We start from the raw sequence: 15875 nt of genomic DNA, 5'->3' as shown, positions 1-15875 counted from the left end.
TTTTTGTGTTGACTGTGGAGCATAAGAAAGGTTAAAGATTTCCAGAAAGCTGCTGTGAGATTTTTTAGACGAACTTGGAAGTGCTCCGTTCCAGAAGTGTTAGACTTAAAAGTGTGAAACCATATTCTTTTTTTCTCCAACTTCATGTTAAATAGATCACTGAAGAAATAGTAGTAACTTTTTTATCTTGGAAGTGATATCTTGAAGAAAGAACTGACAGGAGTCTATGTCTTCTGTGTGATCTATATTTGGTCTTCTATTGCCTGGTGGATGTTTTTTATTTTGTAGGATAATTATTTTTTCAATAATTTTTTATTAAATTAAATTAAATTAATCTCTTTCTCCTACCTCCTCATTACACGTATTCATATTGCTTCTATCTGATTATTTTAGTCATTTCTGTGAAGGAAATTCTGTACATGTCTCTCAGTGTTAGCTAATATAAGTGGCTTACTTGGCACGTAGGCTTGAAAGATGATGAAATCTATATTTAAAGGAGGATCACTTAGTTTTCTACTAATGCTTTATACAGCGGTCTCGAAGGTTGCATGTTCTGGTACTTCTGTGACTAAATCCTATGAACTTGTGAAAACAGGTAGAGCAAGGATCAATGAAGGAATCCTGAAAATATCTCTTAAGATGACTGGTATGATGCTGCACATCTGAGAAACTGCCTAATGATCTAGCTTAAACACATGCTGTCACCTGGAATCAAGAGTAATTTTCCTTCTAAGTGGCCAGTCTGATGGGACTTGTGAAAAAGCATCAAACCCTGAATCTCTGTATATGTTACTCTGAAATAACCTTTTGTGTAGTGTGCCTTAGTAGCTGGAGCATTCACTAAGCAAGCACTGCTTCAATTCCATTGCTGTGTCATCTTGCAGGTCCATAAAGCTCTATCTGCACTTTTCAGAATAATTCCTCAGTGGTGGGCACTGGAGTATGTCTTTGCTGTAAGTTCTTATGTTGCTTCAATCCCCTGCACTTTTTCAAAACAGTGCTAGTAGCAGGATACAAGCAGAAGAGTGCTCAGGATAGAATGGCATGTCTTCCTGTGTTCTTGGGAAGTGCCCATTCTGCCCTGCAGTTCCTGCCCCCCTTGTTGGAGATAGCCCCCAGTTGTAGTGTGCAGCTTTTTGGGTTTGTGTCTAAATAATTAACACAGGTTTTGGAGCCAGACAGCAAAAACCTAAAATGTACAATTGTGATAGTGTCAAACTATAGTTTGCAGTATACTTTTAGTTGTGCAGCTTGAGTAGGAACCTCTATCATAAAATGTTGTTCTAGTTTGCTCTGTATATTGGAAAGAGAAGTTTTCTGAAGGAAAAAACTTTGATATATCTTGTTATTATATTTCTTGATTAACTTCAATTGTTGGCAAATACTGTGATAAATATTAGATCATAGGAATTAAAAACTCACTATGCACTGATGTGTTACTAATAATTCCATATTTACTATATGGCTTTTACTAAATAAAGCAGTTGATTTTTAAAATAAACACAATTTCAAAAGAGTTGTGCATGAAGCCTTGTAGCTTTTGACCTCTATGTGATTGTGTTAAAGTGTGTGTTGTGTTATCTGCTGGTGGACTTGATACTTGTGAGTTGTGTAATTGTAGAGTGGCTAGACAAATGTCTTCGACCTTTTCCTTTTTTGTTTGTTTGTTTGTTTGTTTGTTTGTTTGTTTTGTTTTCCCAGTGTTTATGGTTCAAGGTATTCCTCCCCAAAAAAAAAAAAAAAAAAAAAAAAAAAAAAAAAAAAAAAAAAAAAAAAATTCTTTAGAAACTGAAGAGTGAAATTTGTTCCAATTCAAGACAACAAGTCTTGGGATCTAAATAGGTGTTCTGTTTTAAATCCTTACCACTTTATTGGTGGGTAAATTTCACTGGCAATTTGAGGGGGGGATTACAGTTTTGTTCAGGAAAGAATACTTACTGAAGTCAGAGGGACTTCATGCTTCATTGCTTTCCTGAATATATTGAGAGAGACTTCAGCATATGCTCAAATGTTTTCTTGAGCTGGGAATTTAAAAGGGTTTATAAAATTAAAAGGCAACATAGTTGTAGACATTATTAAAAATTCAGATTAGTGTTGTTACCATGTAGATATTTTCTTCAGCAATATCACACATCACCATAAAATGTACTTTTTCAAATAGCCCCCTTACAGTCATTACAGTAATAGCTTAGAAATATAGTCACTGTTGCTCCAGAAACACTGACTCTTTTAATGTCACTATTTCACTGGCTCAAACATGCACAACTGGGGATTTTGCCTATCTCACTTCATTCATGAACATCTTTATATGGGAATGTTTGTGGTAGAAGTAGATTAACTCTTGGTCCCACTGGTAGTAAGGTTATACTTTGCATAAGAAAGTTTATTGACAATATTTAATGTTTCTGTTTGTGTAGTTCTTTCCATATTTACTCATTCTGAATTAAATATGTATGATTTTTATGATAATATTTATGATTTCATCATAATATTTATGATTTTTAAAACAGCAGAAGGAATTTAATATATATAGCCATAATGTTGATGAGGAGATGTTAAGATTTTTCAGTATCCTGGCTTCTTCCTGTTATTGGGATGACTTTGTTAGAAGCTGTGCGCCAACAAATGAATAGCTGGTATTACTCACTAGCTGAAATTAAAAGAAATAAAGCTAAAAAAAGTAGTAAGAGCAGTACTAAATAGCTTTTCACTATTTAATTCACACAGCTTCTATATCAACATATTAAGTGTTGCTATTATTAATTTTTAACTAGAAAAATTAAAAGTTGACATAGGTAAATTCATATGCCTAAAATCTAAGGCTTCATAGAAAATCTCAAAAATATTAACAACAAAAAACCCAACAACAGAAAACAAAAACATGCATCTTGAATGCATGTTTTATAGCCTCATTACCTTTCAATGATACAAACAAGAAGCAAATATTTTTAATAGTGTCTAGTCATGCATTTTCTGCAATTTAGGATGCATTATTTTAGAAATTGCCAGATCTCTTCTGAAGGGAGTTTCTCCATGGCATACAATGGGAATATATAACCTAGTCAGAAACTGGAAATGTTAGGTCTACTACTGAGTTAAATTTTTGTCATAAAAATATTCCCAAATTTAGCACTGGGAATTTTTCTCACCTTCACCAAACTCTTCATCTGTGATAAAACTCATCTTAGGAAGTTACTGCATTGTTGTTTTGAAATATTTGAAAACATGTTTTTATATTTCATCAAAATTAGTATTCCCTCAAAAATAAGTTTCTTGTTCACTTTTTGTAAGTTGGGTCCACTTACATCTTTTCACATACTAGGGAAAATCATAGAATCATAGAATATGCTGAGTTCGATTCCTGTACAAGACACCCCAAGAGTCATACCATGTGCCTCAAGGGTGTTGTCCAAACACTTCTTGAACTCTTGTTGGGCTTGGTGCTGTGACCCCTTCCCTGAGGACCCTGTTCCAGTGTTCAGCCGCTGTCTGGGTGTAAGACCTTTTCTTGATATCTGAACTAAACCTCCCCTGACTCAGTTTCATGCTGTTTCCTCAAGCCCTGTCAATGATCTTGGGAATGAAGACATTGGTACCTGCCCCTCCTCTTCCTGTCCTGAGGGTGTTGCCGACCGTACTGAAGTCTCCCCTCAGTCTCCTCACCTTCAGGTTGAACGTGCCAAGCGACCTCAGCCTCTTCTTGTAAGGTTTCACCTCCTTCACCATCCTCTTAGCTCTCATTTAGACACTCTCTAATAGCTTGATGTCTTTTTTATATTTTGGTGCCCTACACTGCCCCCAGCACTCGAGGTGAGGATGCCCCAGTGCAGAGCAGAGGGAGACAACCCCCTCCCTTGCCCAGCTGGAGATGCTGTGCCCAGGAGATGTGGTTGGTTGGCCCTCCTGGCTGCCAGAGCACTGCTGACTCATATTCCACTTGACATCAACCAGGATTGCAAAATGTTTAAAATGTTTTTATTTTATGCAGATTTAGAGATGGCTTCTCTATTAGCAGTAATGAACTGAAAATCTCTTTACTTATATAGCTGTTTTTCAGTAAGATTGAATTTTGTTAACCATTTATACACAGTGGGAATGAGACCCTAATTTGAATTCGGTACTGATACAGACTGTTATTTTTGGCTAGTGTTATTTTAGTAATTTGATTGTTCATTTCTTATGTAAAGTAAATACAAAGAATGTAAAATAACAGTAAAGCTTTCAACTGAAAGCTAGAAAAAGACAATAAAGTAATTAAAATTCTCATTTTCTTCACCAAACCTTATTTCCCAGAATGGCTTTGTTAATGGCTATAAAGTAAGCAAAATGGGATCGATAACTCATCTGCTCTTTGTTGTAATCATTACCTAGTAGTTTTCTCCTTTAATCTTTTATCTCTCTTTAGTATTTATTCTGCATGTCAAAACCTAGTCACTTTCTGGATTATGTGCTTCTTATTCTCCAAAATACAGTTCACTGATATAAGTGTTGCTGATTTCAACTGAAATGTGTTCCAGCTTAAAGTTTTCATCCTAGGAGATAAAGAGGTTTGAGGGAGAGAGAGGTTAGAGAAAAAAAGTCACAGTAGGCTACTTATGGCCTCTTCCAGGCTTTACAAAGCAATATATTATCAAGTGAAATCATGTAGACTCCTGGAAGAACGATTTAGGGCAGTTACTGTCTCAGCTTCTTTCACAGATGATATCCACTTATCTTAAAAGGTGACTTTATAAATTAAAGTTAGTAATGCTGTAACTTCTTCACTTATTTATTCTCTGTTCCTGAGTAAAAAGAAATACTTTTTTTTTAACAGCAGAGAGTAGCTGTATTTTCCTTCACTTTGTCTATCCACATCTGTTGAAACAATACAGAGTACATGCCTGTAAGTTTCTGCTTTGGCTCTGATTACTCTGAACTGTGTGACTGCTACATAAGTGAGGAAAAGAATGAATTTTCTATCGAGCCTGAGGATACAGGATGGTTTCTCTGGTTGAATTCAGGATTTCAGAGTCTTGATCTTCTTTTCAGCACATTACAATTCATCTTTCTATGAAACAATTGCTGCTTACAAATATTAAGACAGAAAATGCATCAGAACTGGGAACTGCGCATCAAAGAGACTCATGTTTCAACCTAAATGATTCTATGATTCTGTGTTACAGATGAAGTTTTTGGCATGCAATATAGATTAATTAAATCTGTTGTGGTGTTTCTGTGTTAATTTGCACACATACATACAAATACATACTAAACTGCAAAATGTGCATTGGCAACCAGTGTACTATTTTAAACAATAAAGACCCTAAAATTTCAGTTGCTGAATCAAATATTCTGTTATATTGTTAGTACTCTGTGGAAACCAGCATGGAGTAGGAAATGTTGTGTTTCAAGGCAAAGTTGACATTTTTTTCCTGAAGAATTGTTTTAAGTTAACAGCATAATTCAGTGATTCCATGTGAAAGCATCCCAATGCATAGTTATACACATGAATGTAAATAAATCTGTTGAGTAGGTTATTGGCAGGCATAATTAAAGAGTAGCAATGCTTCATAAATTATTTACAAGGCTTTCTCACAAGCAGCACCATGATGGAAGGGTTATAGCTACACAGGAGAAAGGGAGCAGATTAAAGGGAGCTAGTTTAAAATGTTTGCCTAATGTCTCCCTGTGTAGCAGCTCTCTGAATGTGGCTGCCTGTGAGATGGCTTTCTGCACAGTATGAACACAGTCACTCAAAGAGAGGCATGATGCAATCTTCTGTCATTGTAAAACCAAATTAAATCAGCCCTTGAAGAGTTCTGAAGTTATAGAACCAGAACAGGAAATGGTTGTTCCCTGAAACAGATCTGATTCTTCTTGGCTCTCATGTTATAAGCCAATTCAAACGCTCCTCCTCAGCTATTTAATACAGCATTTTGCTTAGTTGCTTTTGTGACTCCTTACTGCTACTCTGGGGAGGTGCCTGGAGTCTCTGCTGTGTGTTTGGGGTGTCTACAGCTGTACCCCAAAAACTCTAAAGATTAACAAAAGCCAAAGGGATAACTATGGGAGAGTACAGGGAGACTAAAAGTATTCACAGCTGGATAGGTGCTTTGCACATTCTATGTCCAAAATGCAAGCTGCCCTTTGGCAAAGCCTAAGCTTGTGCTTATCTAAGATTTAAGGCTTAAAATAGGTTCTTTTCCTCTGTGTCTGTGATGAAGATTAGGTCTCTCATCCATGCTGGAGCGCTTCAGCTAAATTTAACTCTGAGTGTTGGAAAGACTTGCTCGTAGGATTTATGCACAGCTGTGGAAACTACTGCTGTTGTTTTGGTTGTGGATTTATAAGACAAGAGAAAAAATATATATGCATACAGAATATATATATATATATATATATATATATATATATATATATATTTGGGGGGGGGGTGTGGTTAATAAATGCATGCTGGGGGGATGATTCCAGACCTGAAGGAAGGATTTACCTTGCTGGGTAGTTTCAGGGAGCAAGTTCTGCAAGAGCACAGGTCAAAGCCAATATTAATATAAGAGGCTAATGCTCCCTTCACCCCATTAACTGTATGTGTGGCTCGAAACACAGTAGACAAGTGCATAGCAAGCTTTACATCATGCTTTCTTCTCAAACAAATGTAAATGCAATAAACTGCTAAGGAGTTATATTCTGGTATGGGAAAGCTGTGTGGTGTTGCTTACATTTGCTAATGCATTTGTTCATAAAATGATTTCAAGGTGTCTGCCTATATTTCTTTTCCAGGTACAGGTCCTTCGTAATGCAGGGGAAGAGGTGACCCTAACTGTGTCCTTTCTGAAAAGAGCACCTGCTTTTCTCAAGCTGCCACTGAATGAAGACTGTGCATGTAAGCCTTTATTACCTGGCCAAAAGAACCCCTCAATTCAATACCCATGAACACTTGCAGCTTCTGAAACTACTGTGCATTGAGTGATTGACAGCAGCTCTTACAATCATCTTACTGCCTAAATATGAGTTGCTGCTGTTGCCAGGGCTTGTGTTAACATTGACCTCAAGATAAAAATTGCTATCTATGGTTGAAAAACAGATAACCAGGCATTTGGCTAGTGTGAATCTGTAAAGTTGCAGGTAAAACAGTGGAATTACAATAGTTTGCAATAGCACATATCCTGGTGCAGAGTATTTAAAGACAAATTTTTGGGCAGCATCAGCTTGTAATATAGTCCCAGGGAGTTTCTTGTAAATGTGAAAATTACATTGGTTGTATATATTTAGAGGACTTAACTTTGCTGTTTAAAATTCAGAGGCTTTAGTGGAGATGTCTGTCTACCTAAGAATAAATTACTCTGGAATGATCAGTATTTAGTTTAAGTCCAAACTGAGTTTTAGTGAACTAGCCCCATGAGAGCCATATGGAGACAGCTGTCTTCCTTTAATTATATTAAATTGTAAGTGTGGATGCATAATTATAGACAATTGCAGCATATCTAAGCATATTTATATATCAGCCTGTGCCTTTTGCCACCTCTGCTTTCCTTCTGCTTTTTGCTCCCTAAGAGAGTGAACTAAATTTTTCAAGTTTTCAGCAACAAAACAATAAATATTTGATTTCAATACTTCTAGCCTTTGATTTTAAGTTAGTAGGAATTAAGTAATCCAAGTCATGAAATAGCATTTTATACAAACATTTGATGGACTATTGTCTTTTTGTTTTGCCTATGTATTAAATTTAAATGAAACAAGAAAAAAATCAGAACACTGTATTTTTAAATAATAATGTGTCCCAGCACCTTTGTCCCTTTTATGAAAGGCTGTGGTATCCCAGAATAGCCTGATTGATGCACAGGAATGTGCATTTGCAAGGACCCTATCATGTCACTTTTAAGTCATAGCACTGTAATTTCCTAAACCGTTACAAGAACATTTAGAACTGTAAACTCCACTGAGGGTAACAAAAGGGTTATCTGACAAGTTCCTTCAAGTAAAAACCAACAGAAAAGGTACACACTTCCCTTTTATTGTCAAATTTGAAGGAAATGTTGTGGGATTTTTTTCTTACCAAGCAGACATTAACTTTTTATTTAATCAAAGCACTGGGAAAGATTTTCTTGAACCTCCATTTAGCTTACAAAGGCATTCAAGCCAGAAGACAGATACCAGCTGAATGGAGAAAGTGAATGAGCGCTATATATGATAGAAGTTATTTGGGTGTGGGGAGAATGCATACATCCATATACAAATTTGAATAATGTCATCACAGATTAATGAAGAATTTTCTTGTGAATTTGTATTAGGTGCCCCCAGTGACCAAAGCAGTGGCACTTCCTCTCCCCTGTGTGACAGTGGTTTGCATCTCAACTACCACCCCAACAACACGGTAAGAACTTGAATCTCCTTGATAGAATTACACAGAAGAATAATTATATCATAATAGCTAGGTGGAAGTATTAATAAAGGACATTAGCAGGTAGGAGCTCCAGCTGACTCTTGGGGACAGACAGTTCTGTAGAGGGAAAAAAGAGTCACCAGAAATTATGTCTGGGAATTAAACTGTGACAAATTATTACAGCTGAGATTATGCCTTGTTATACTTGATTACTGTTTACTTGGGCAGTAGGGATTTTGCAAAATTTTTCATTCTACATTTTTTTTAATCTGCATAAGAATTAAAATTCTTAAAATGAAACTATATCTATTTATAAAAAAGGAAGAAAAAATTTTGATAATATTTTCCATTACCTATATTGCATGCAGTATCTAAAGCTTTTGGCAAAAGATAATTAGGTGCCTGGTTTTGTGTGTTTTTAAGGTGAGAGTCTTTTAGTTCTGGTAAGATGTACTTAAAACCTTACCTGAAGTGTGATAACATTACGGAGTAGAGTGACTCTGGGATAAAACGCTAAAGATGCCAGATCAGATATTTAGTAAAAGATGCCTTTGAAGTGCAACAAGGAATTTTAAAAATTTTTATTTGCCAGAAAATGCAAAATTTCCTTTATTTTATGTAGTTCTAAAGGGTGTTTTGTTCAGTATTTGGCTTTGTGATAGATGAAAGTAGAAAAGGCACTGAATAAATAAACCAGGATAGATCATAATTTAAAAAAAAATATTTAAAAACCTGAAACGCAAGCCATACTGAGTAGCCATTTCTAATTTCCATCTTGTTTTATTGTACTTTCATATTTTTTTATTAAATTATTATGTTTTCCATAGTAGCCCACAGAGTTAAATATCAATACTGCAGATTTAAACACTATTATAATCTGGAAAACCCTTCAGAATTAAACACATTTTAGGAAGTGGAATTTATAAATAGATAACACCAATAAAATTGATAACACATAACAATAAAAATACATGTAACTTGTGCAGCAGCAACAAAACCAGACTTGTCTCAGGAGTCTATATAGGTATGCATGTCTGTATGTACGCATGTACGTAAAAAGGCTACGGCAGTAGATCCTAAGCTGATTTATTCAACTAGCTGCTACAATTCTAATTTTGCTTTTACGACAAAAAATGTTTTCATTTGTGATTTCTTTTTTTGCAGGTGTCAAAACTGATTTAGATGAGCTGTAGTTTCCATTTGAACTGATAATAATTTGCTGAAACCAAGTATTTCTCTTTCAGTTTAAATAATATAATCTGATATCATGAGTCTATAATTCATTCTAAATTAAATTTTCTAGTGAAGCTATTTTCAATAGCTGAAATGATCAATTAAGATATTGGGGTCATATAATTAGACATGAACAGGCACAAAGAGGTGCATAAGGAAGAGAAACCTAAACGTGAAGATTCCCTATGATAACTTGTCACTTTTTTACTAAATGTCCTAAGAGGTTTGGGGTTTTTGTTTGTTTGGGGTTTTCGGTTTGGTGTTTGGTTTGTTTTTTTGAGTCTGGATTATTTATTTTCACAGTCTCCCGTGAAGAGCACTGGGGAATTCTGGAATTCTCTGTTGTTTGATAAACTGTATATTTTATAATCACTAGAGAAGAAGCTGATGTTCTGAAAGATCAGCTATATAATCTCTATATTATAGTATTTCTGCATCAAAACTGTCACAACAGTTTCCCCATAGGAGCCCCTGAAGCAACTCCACAACAAATAAGACCAAAGAAAACATCCTGTGTGGGTTTTTTTTTGTTCTAATGAACTAGTTTAAACAAAAAGGCTTTGGGAACTAGCTACAGATTTTGCTGCAAATGAACAAAGCAGATGAAAACTCAGTTTCTGCTCCCATATGCTGAATTTTGTCAGTGAAATGGAATTAAAAACTGCAGCAAAAGGGAAAAAGTGGTTTCCAGCTCCCTCCAGACAGCCGAACAAGTAGCATATTGGCTGGTCTGGTCACAGAAGCAGTGAGTGATTTGAAGTTTCAAGCTTAGTAGCGTTAATAGGGCATTTGGAAGAAAAAGCAACCACAAAGAGCCTCCTACCTTACTTTGAAGTTACAGTTTTTGAGAGAGGACTTTCTAGTATTACTTTTGCAACTCTTCTGGAAGAATTGTGCACAAAGAGATGCTTATTACTGTCATTTAATCTAGAGCCCATTAAAATCAAGGGAACACTCAGACATTTAACAGTATATTTTCAATTGTTACATCATCCTAAGAAATGGAGCTAGAAGTAGCACACACCAAAGCTGTGTCAGTCACATTGGAAGTAAAACTGGAGAAAATTGCATGGATTTGAAGGACAGTTTAAAAACATGTGAGGAGAGTTCTCTCAAAAATCACATCTTTCTGTCTAGGTTTAAATGATTATTTTAGGGGAAATTACACTATCATCTGAAGCAGACTATGAAACAATTTCTGGATTTTCCACCTGGTTCTCTTATTCCTCTGCTATTCAGACTCAGCAGCTTGGTCTGTTTTCTTCTCTAGTCATCCCTCTTGAGAAGAAAAGTTCTTTCTTAATGGGTTTATATACACAGTGTTGAGCATACACTGATTGCAGTAATTGTTGCTATTATATAGTTTTTTAACATCAGTGCTCATGAAGGCACAGCGATATTTTTGTGATGTATTTGTCTCATGAAAAAAGGGTGCACTAAAATACATCAAATGCCTTCTTCCTCCTCACTATAAACACAAGGATAACATGGATACGTTACCATAAATCAAAAAATTTATCTGGGATGGAGTTCCAGATATTTTTGTTGTTTAAAAATCATGCTAGATCCTTTTCCTAAATAAAGCCATAGAAATAGGAGGGGAGGGAAGAGGAAAGGAAGATCTTGTTTTACTTGTGCATACATTTTTGCCCCTCAATAAGATTAAACATTTGTCAAAGAAAAAACAAACAAACAAAAAGGTATATACTAGACTTGGAACACACTTGAAATCACCATTTCTATTTATCCTTCTGGAATCCAGATGTGAAAATATCTGTTTTACTAGGAGTCAGATATGAAAGCCAGAGGAATCTGTGCATGCTGGGTCGTTCAAGTATGTTCTGCCAGCACAGCACCAGGCTAGGTGAACACCGTGCACTCTTGTCTCTGCCTCTCCTGTGTGCAGCTCTGCAGCTGGCACTGCTCAGCATCTTTGACCTAGTGAGGAGGCTTTCCAATGGATAATTAAAAGCCTGTTGTCAAAGAGTAATGAGATCTCTATCAGTAATAGATTAAAAGCCTAACTAGTCAAGCTAAGCCCCTTGTTTTAAAGGGGGTCTGAGCTTTTTCCAGACAAGCTCACTCCACTGTTGCACATAACTCAGCTGGACTGTGAAAGGTGCCAGCTGCCACCAGTGGAGGAAGCAAGGAAACAGCTGGGCAGGCAACAGGTCTGCTCCTAACATCCCCAGACTGACAGCCCAGCAGGATCTTGGGAGGAGGGGGAACCCGATCTAGAACACCAAAACCCTAGAACACTATCTAGAATGACAAGATCTAGACATCTAATCTCAATTTAGAACACTGACATCCAGAACGCTGGGCACAATCTAGAACCCCAAAGGCCATCTAGACTACTGACATCTAGAACCCCATACCTGATCTAGAATATTGAGTTCTAGGACCCTTTCTATATATTTAGAATGTCTAGAACATTGGTGTTAGGTCCTGAGAACCAAACGTAGAACCCGACTTCTAGATCTGGGACACATACTCTTGAACCCTGAACGTGAACCCCAACCTGGACCCAAAGTCTGAACCCTACCCCCAACACCCGAATTAGAACACCAGAACCCAGCCCCTAACCCGACGTCTGAATGCAAACCCAAACCCCAACACCTGGACCTGACCCGAATCCCAACACCTAGAACCTGAAACAGAACATGATGCGCACCTAGAACCTAGACATCTAGGAGTGCATTCTAGACCACCGGGACATCTAGAACATACCTAGAACCACATACATCTAGAACACATTCTAGATCGCTATCTGGAATGCTGATATCTAGAACATGTTCTAGTTGGTGTGTGATCTAGAACAAGACCTAGAACTCTGTGTATCCAGAATGTGTTCCAGGCAGCTAAGCCATGCCTAGAACCCTAAGGCTAGACACAGACCCCCTTGACCCCCTAGAGCCCAAACTGGAACTTTTGAACCCTTTAATCCAACTCCTAGAACCCAGACCCTCCATACCACAGGCTCAGGAAACCTCATGTGCTCAGCCAGGTCTGGTGAGGGACATAGTTCTACATAAAACCAAAGGAGCCATGTGTATTAATTCCTAAGTTATGTACTACTCTTATGCCAAAACTCTTCCTTTTTCCAGAATATTTCCCAGAAGGAATTATGACAGCTGGATAAACATGTGATCAGTGAGCAACCGGCTCATGGTTGGAGTCAAAGAGATAGTGAACAGATTGAATTTAGGCTGTTGGCTGGTCACTAGTGGGATTCCACAGGGCTGTATCCTAGGCCCAGTGGTCATCAACATTTTGATCAATGACTTGAGTCTAGGACTCAAAGGGATACTAAATAAGTGTGCAGATGATATAAAAATTTGGAGGAATTTTTCACTCCCTCGAAGGTAGAGATGCTTTACAGAGAGACCTTGACAAATTTGAGGGCTGAGGAGCCACCAACCATATGAATTTTAACAAGGGCAAGAGCTGGATTCTGCACCTGGGAGGGGCAGCCTCTGGATGTACAGACAGACTGGGGAATGACAAGTTGGTAAACAGTGTCACAAAAAAGGGACCTGGGGGTCCTGGTTGGTGAAAAGTTGAACATAAGCCTGCAGTGCCCTGGCAGTCAGGAGGGCCAACCCTGTCCTGGGGGGCATCAGGCACATCGCCAGCTGGGCAAGGGAGAGGATTGTCCTCCTCTGCTCTGAGCTGGAGCAGCCTCATGTTGACTGCTGGGGGCAGTTTTGGGCACCGTAATACAGAACAGATACGAGCTGTTAGAGAGCTCCAAAGGAAGTCAACAAAGACAATGAAGGATCTGGAGGAGAAGCTGTATGAGGAGAGGTCACTTGGTTTTTTCATCTTCGAGGAGACTGATGGGAGACCTCGTTGCAGTCTACAACTTTCTTGTGGGGAGAAGAGGATGGGTGGGCACTGATCTCTTCTCTGTGGTGACCAGTGACAGGACCCAAGGGAATGTTGTGCCTGCGAGGTTTAGGTTGAATATTAGAAAAAAGTTCTTTGCTTAGAGAATGGTTGAGCACTTGAACAGTCTCCCCAGGGAAATGGTCACAGCATCAGCCTGACAGAGGGCAAGAAGAATTTGAAAAAATCTCTTAGGAACATGGTGAGATTGTTAGGGATGTCCTGTGGGGGGCCAAGAGTTGGACTTGTTGATCCCAGAGGGTCCTGTCCAACTCAGACATTCCATGATTTTGTGACTTACAGCCATAGTTTTGTTTCTTAATTTATAGTCTTGTTAATTCACATGAAAGATGCTTTTGACTTTGAACTTGGAGTAGAGAAGACTGGTTTTGTTCTTTTGTCAACAGTTCACAGAGTTATGCAGTCTAAAGGAAGGGTTAACATTTTTGTTGTAGCCATATCTAGGTCCACAGTTTGTATCTGAACTTTTACTGCATTTTGTCTTTTCCTCAAGTTTATCATAGGTGAAGAAAGGTTCCCAAAAGCAGAGAGAAAACATTAAAAATTCCCAATGTTAAAAACTACATCCTAGCGTAGTCTTCCTAGCCAGTCATTTTTTTTTTTTTATTGAATCTATGGAATTTTTCACCAGAGATTCAGTGTTTTAAATAAGTGAACTACCTGTGAGAAGCCTACCTACGCTCAGCTGACATAATATTTATTGTGGTATTTTGTTTCATATATGTAAAAGATATATGAGCATATATGTAAAAGTAAAGTTCAAATTGGTAAATTTATAATTCCATAGATCTTACACAAAATGCATACTCTAGAAAAACAGGTGTACTTAATTTTTGTAATACTTATCTTATAGAAGATACCAGTAAGAAAAAATATGAAATTTGAGATTAAAAAGAATGTAAATCATCTGGTTTAATTTTACTGATGTATTGATATACTGTCACTTTTCACTTGGGAGAAGAGACCAACCCCCATCTGGCTATGGTCTTATTTCGAGTGATTGTGGAGGGTGATAAGATCTCCCCTGAGCCTTCCTTTCTCCAGGCTAGACAACCTCAGCTCCCTCAGCGGCTCCTCACAGGACTTGTGCTCTAGACCCTTTATCAACCATGTTTCCCTTTTCTGGACATGGCCCAGCACCTCAATGTCCTTGTTGGAGTGAGGGGCACAAAACTGAACATAGCACTCAAGGTGCAGCCTCACCAGTTCTGAGTACAGGGGGTACAATCACTGCCCTGGTCCTACTGGCCACACTACTGCTGATACAGACCAGGATGCTGTCGGCCTTCTTGGTCACCTGGGCACAGCTGGCTCATGTTCAGCTGCTGTTGACCAGCACCCCCAGTGCTTTTCTTATCATGCAGGTTTCCAGCCACTCTGCCCCCAGCCTGTTGTGCTGCCTGGGGTTGTTGTGACCAAAGTGCAGGGCCTGGAACTTATCTTGTGAATCTTGTACAATTTGTCTCAGTCCATTGATTCAGCCTCTGCAGAGCCTTCCTGCCTTCCTGCCCTCCAGCAGATCAGTGCTCCTACCCAGCTTGGTGTCAGCTGTGAATTCATGAAGGGTGCACTTCATCCCCTCTTCCAGATCATCAATATAAAATATTCAATAGTGCTGTCCCCAACACTGAGCCCTAGATGACACCAGTCATGACTGTTCACCATCTGGATCTATCTCCATTCACCACCACTCTCTGGGCCTTGCCATCCAGCCAGGTTTTTACCCAATGAACTGTACACCCATTGAAGCCATGAGCAGCCAGTTTCTCCAGGAGAATGCTGTGCCAAAGGCTTTACTAAAGTCCAGATTAAAAACATCTACAGACTTTCCCTTGTCCACTAGATTGGTCACCTGGTCATAAATGGAGATCAGGCTGGTCAGGCAGGACATGCCTTAAATAAGCCTGTGTTGGCTGGGCCTGATTTCCTGGTTGCCCTGTACATGATGTGAGATTGAACACAAGATGATCTGCTCCATAACCTGCCCCAGGTCAGGCTAAAAAGCCTGTAGTTTCCCAGATCCTCCTTCTACCCTGTCTTGTAGATGAGCATCATATTTGCCAACTTTCTGTCAGCAGAAACCTTGCTGGTTAGCCAGGACTGCTGGTAAGTGGTGGAAAGTGACTCTCTGAGCACACACAGGTCTATGTGGCCAGTATCCACTATCCTTTGGTGGATCCCATCTGGCCACATAGACCTGTGTGTGCCTAACCGCTGCAGGAGATCACTGACCATTTCACCTTTGATTATGTCGGCTTCACTCTGCTCCCAATCCTGTCTCTCAGCTCAGAGGCTTGCTACCAGGCAAATAACTGGTCTTACTATTAAAAACTGATAAAGATGGCATTAAATACCTCAGCCTTTTCCTCTT

General features: G+C 38.4%; 1 protein-coding gene across 5 annotated transcripts in view; it reads left to right on the top strand.

Moving 5' to 3' along the window:
• SNTG1 (syntrophin gamma 1) overlaps positions 1-15875 on the top strand; it is a 327370-nt gene that overhangs the window by 209233 nt on the left and 102262 nt on the right. For all 5 annotated transcript variants that reach the window (XM_040080452.2, XM_058422692.1, XM_058422687.1 and 2 more), the window contains 2 exons: positions 6760-6862; positions 8271-8353. In XM_040080452.2, the coding sequence (XP_039936386.1) occupies positions 6760-6862; positions 8271-8353 (186 nt within the window). The remainder of the gene's footprint in view (positions 1-6759; positions 6863-8270; positions 8354-15875) is intronic.

This window comes from Hirundo rustica, chromosome 1, assembly GCF_015227805.2.
Source record: "Hirundo rustica isolate bHirRus1 chromosome 1, bHirRus1.pri.v3, whole genome shotgun sequence".
NCBI classification, from domain to species: domain Eukaryota; kingdom Metazoa; phylum Chordata; class Aves; order Passeriformes; family Hirundinidae; genus Hirundo; species Hirundo rustica.
Note: the sequence above shows the minus strand (reverse complement) of the source record. Positions and strands in the feature narration are given on the sequence as shown.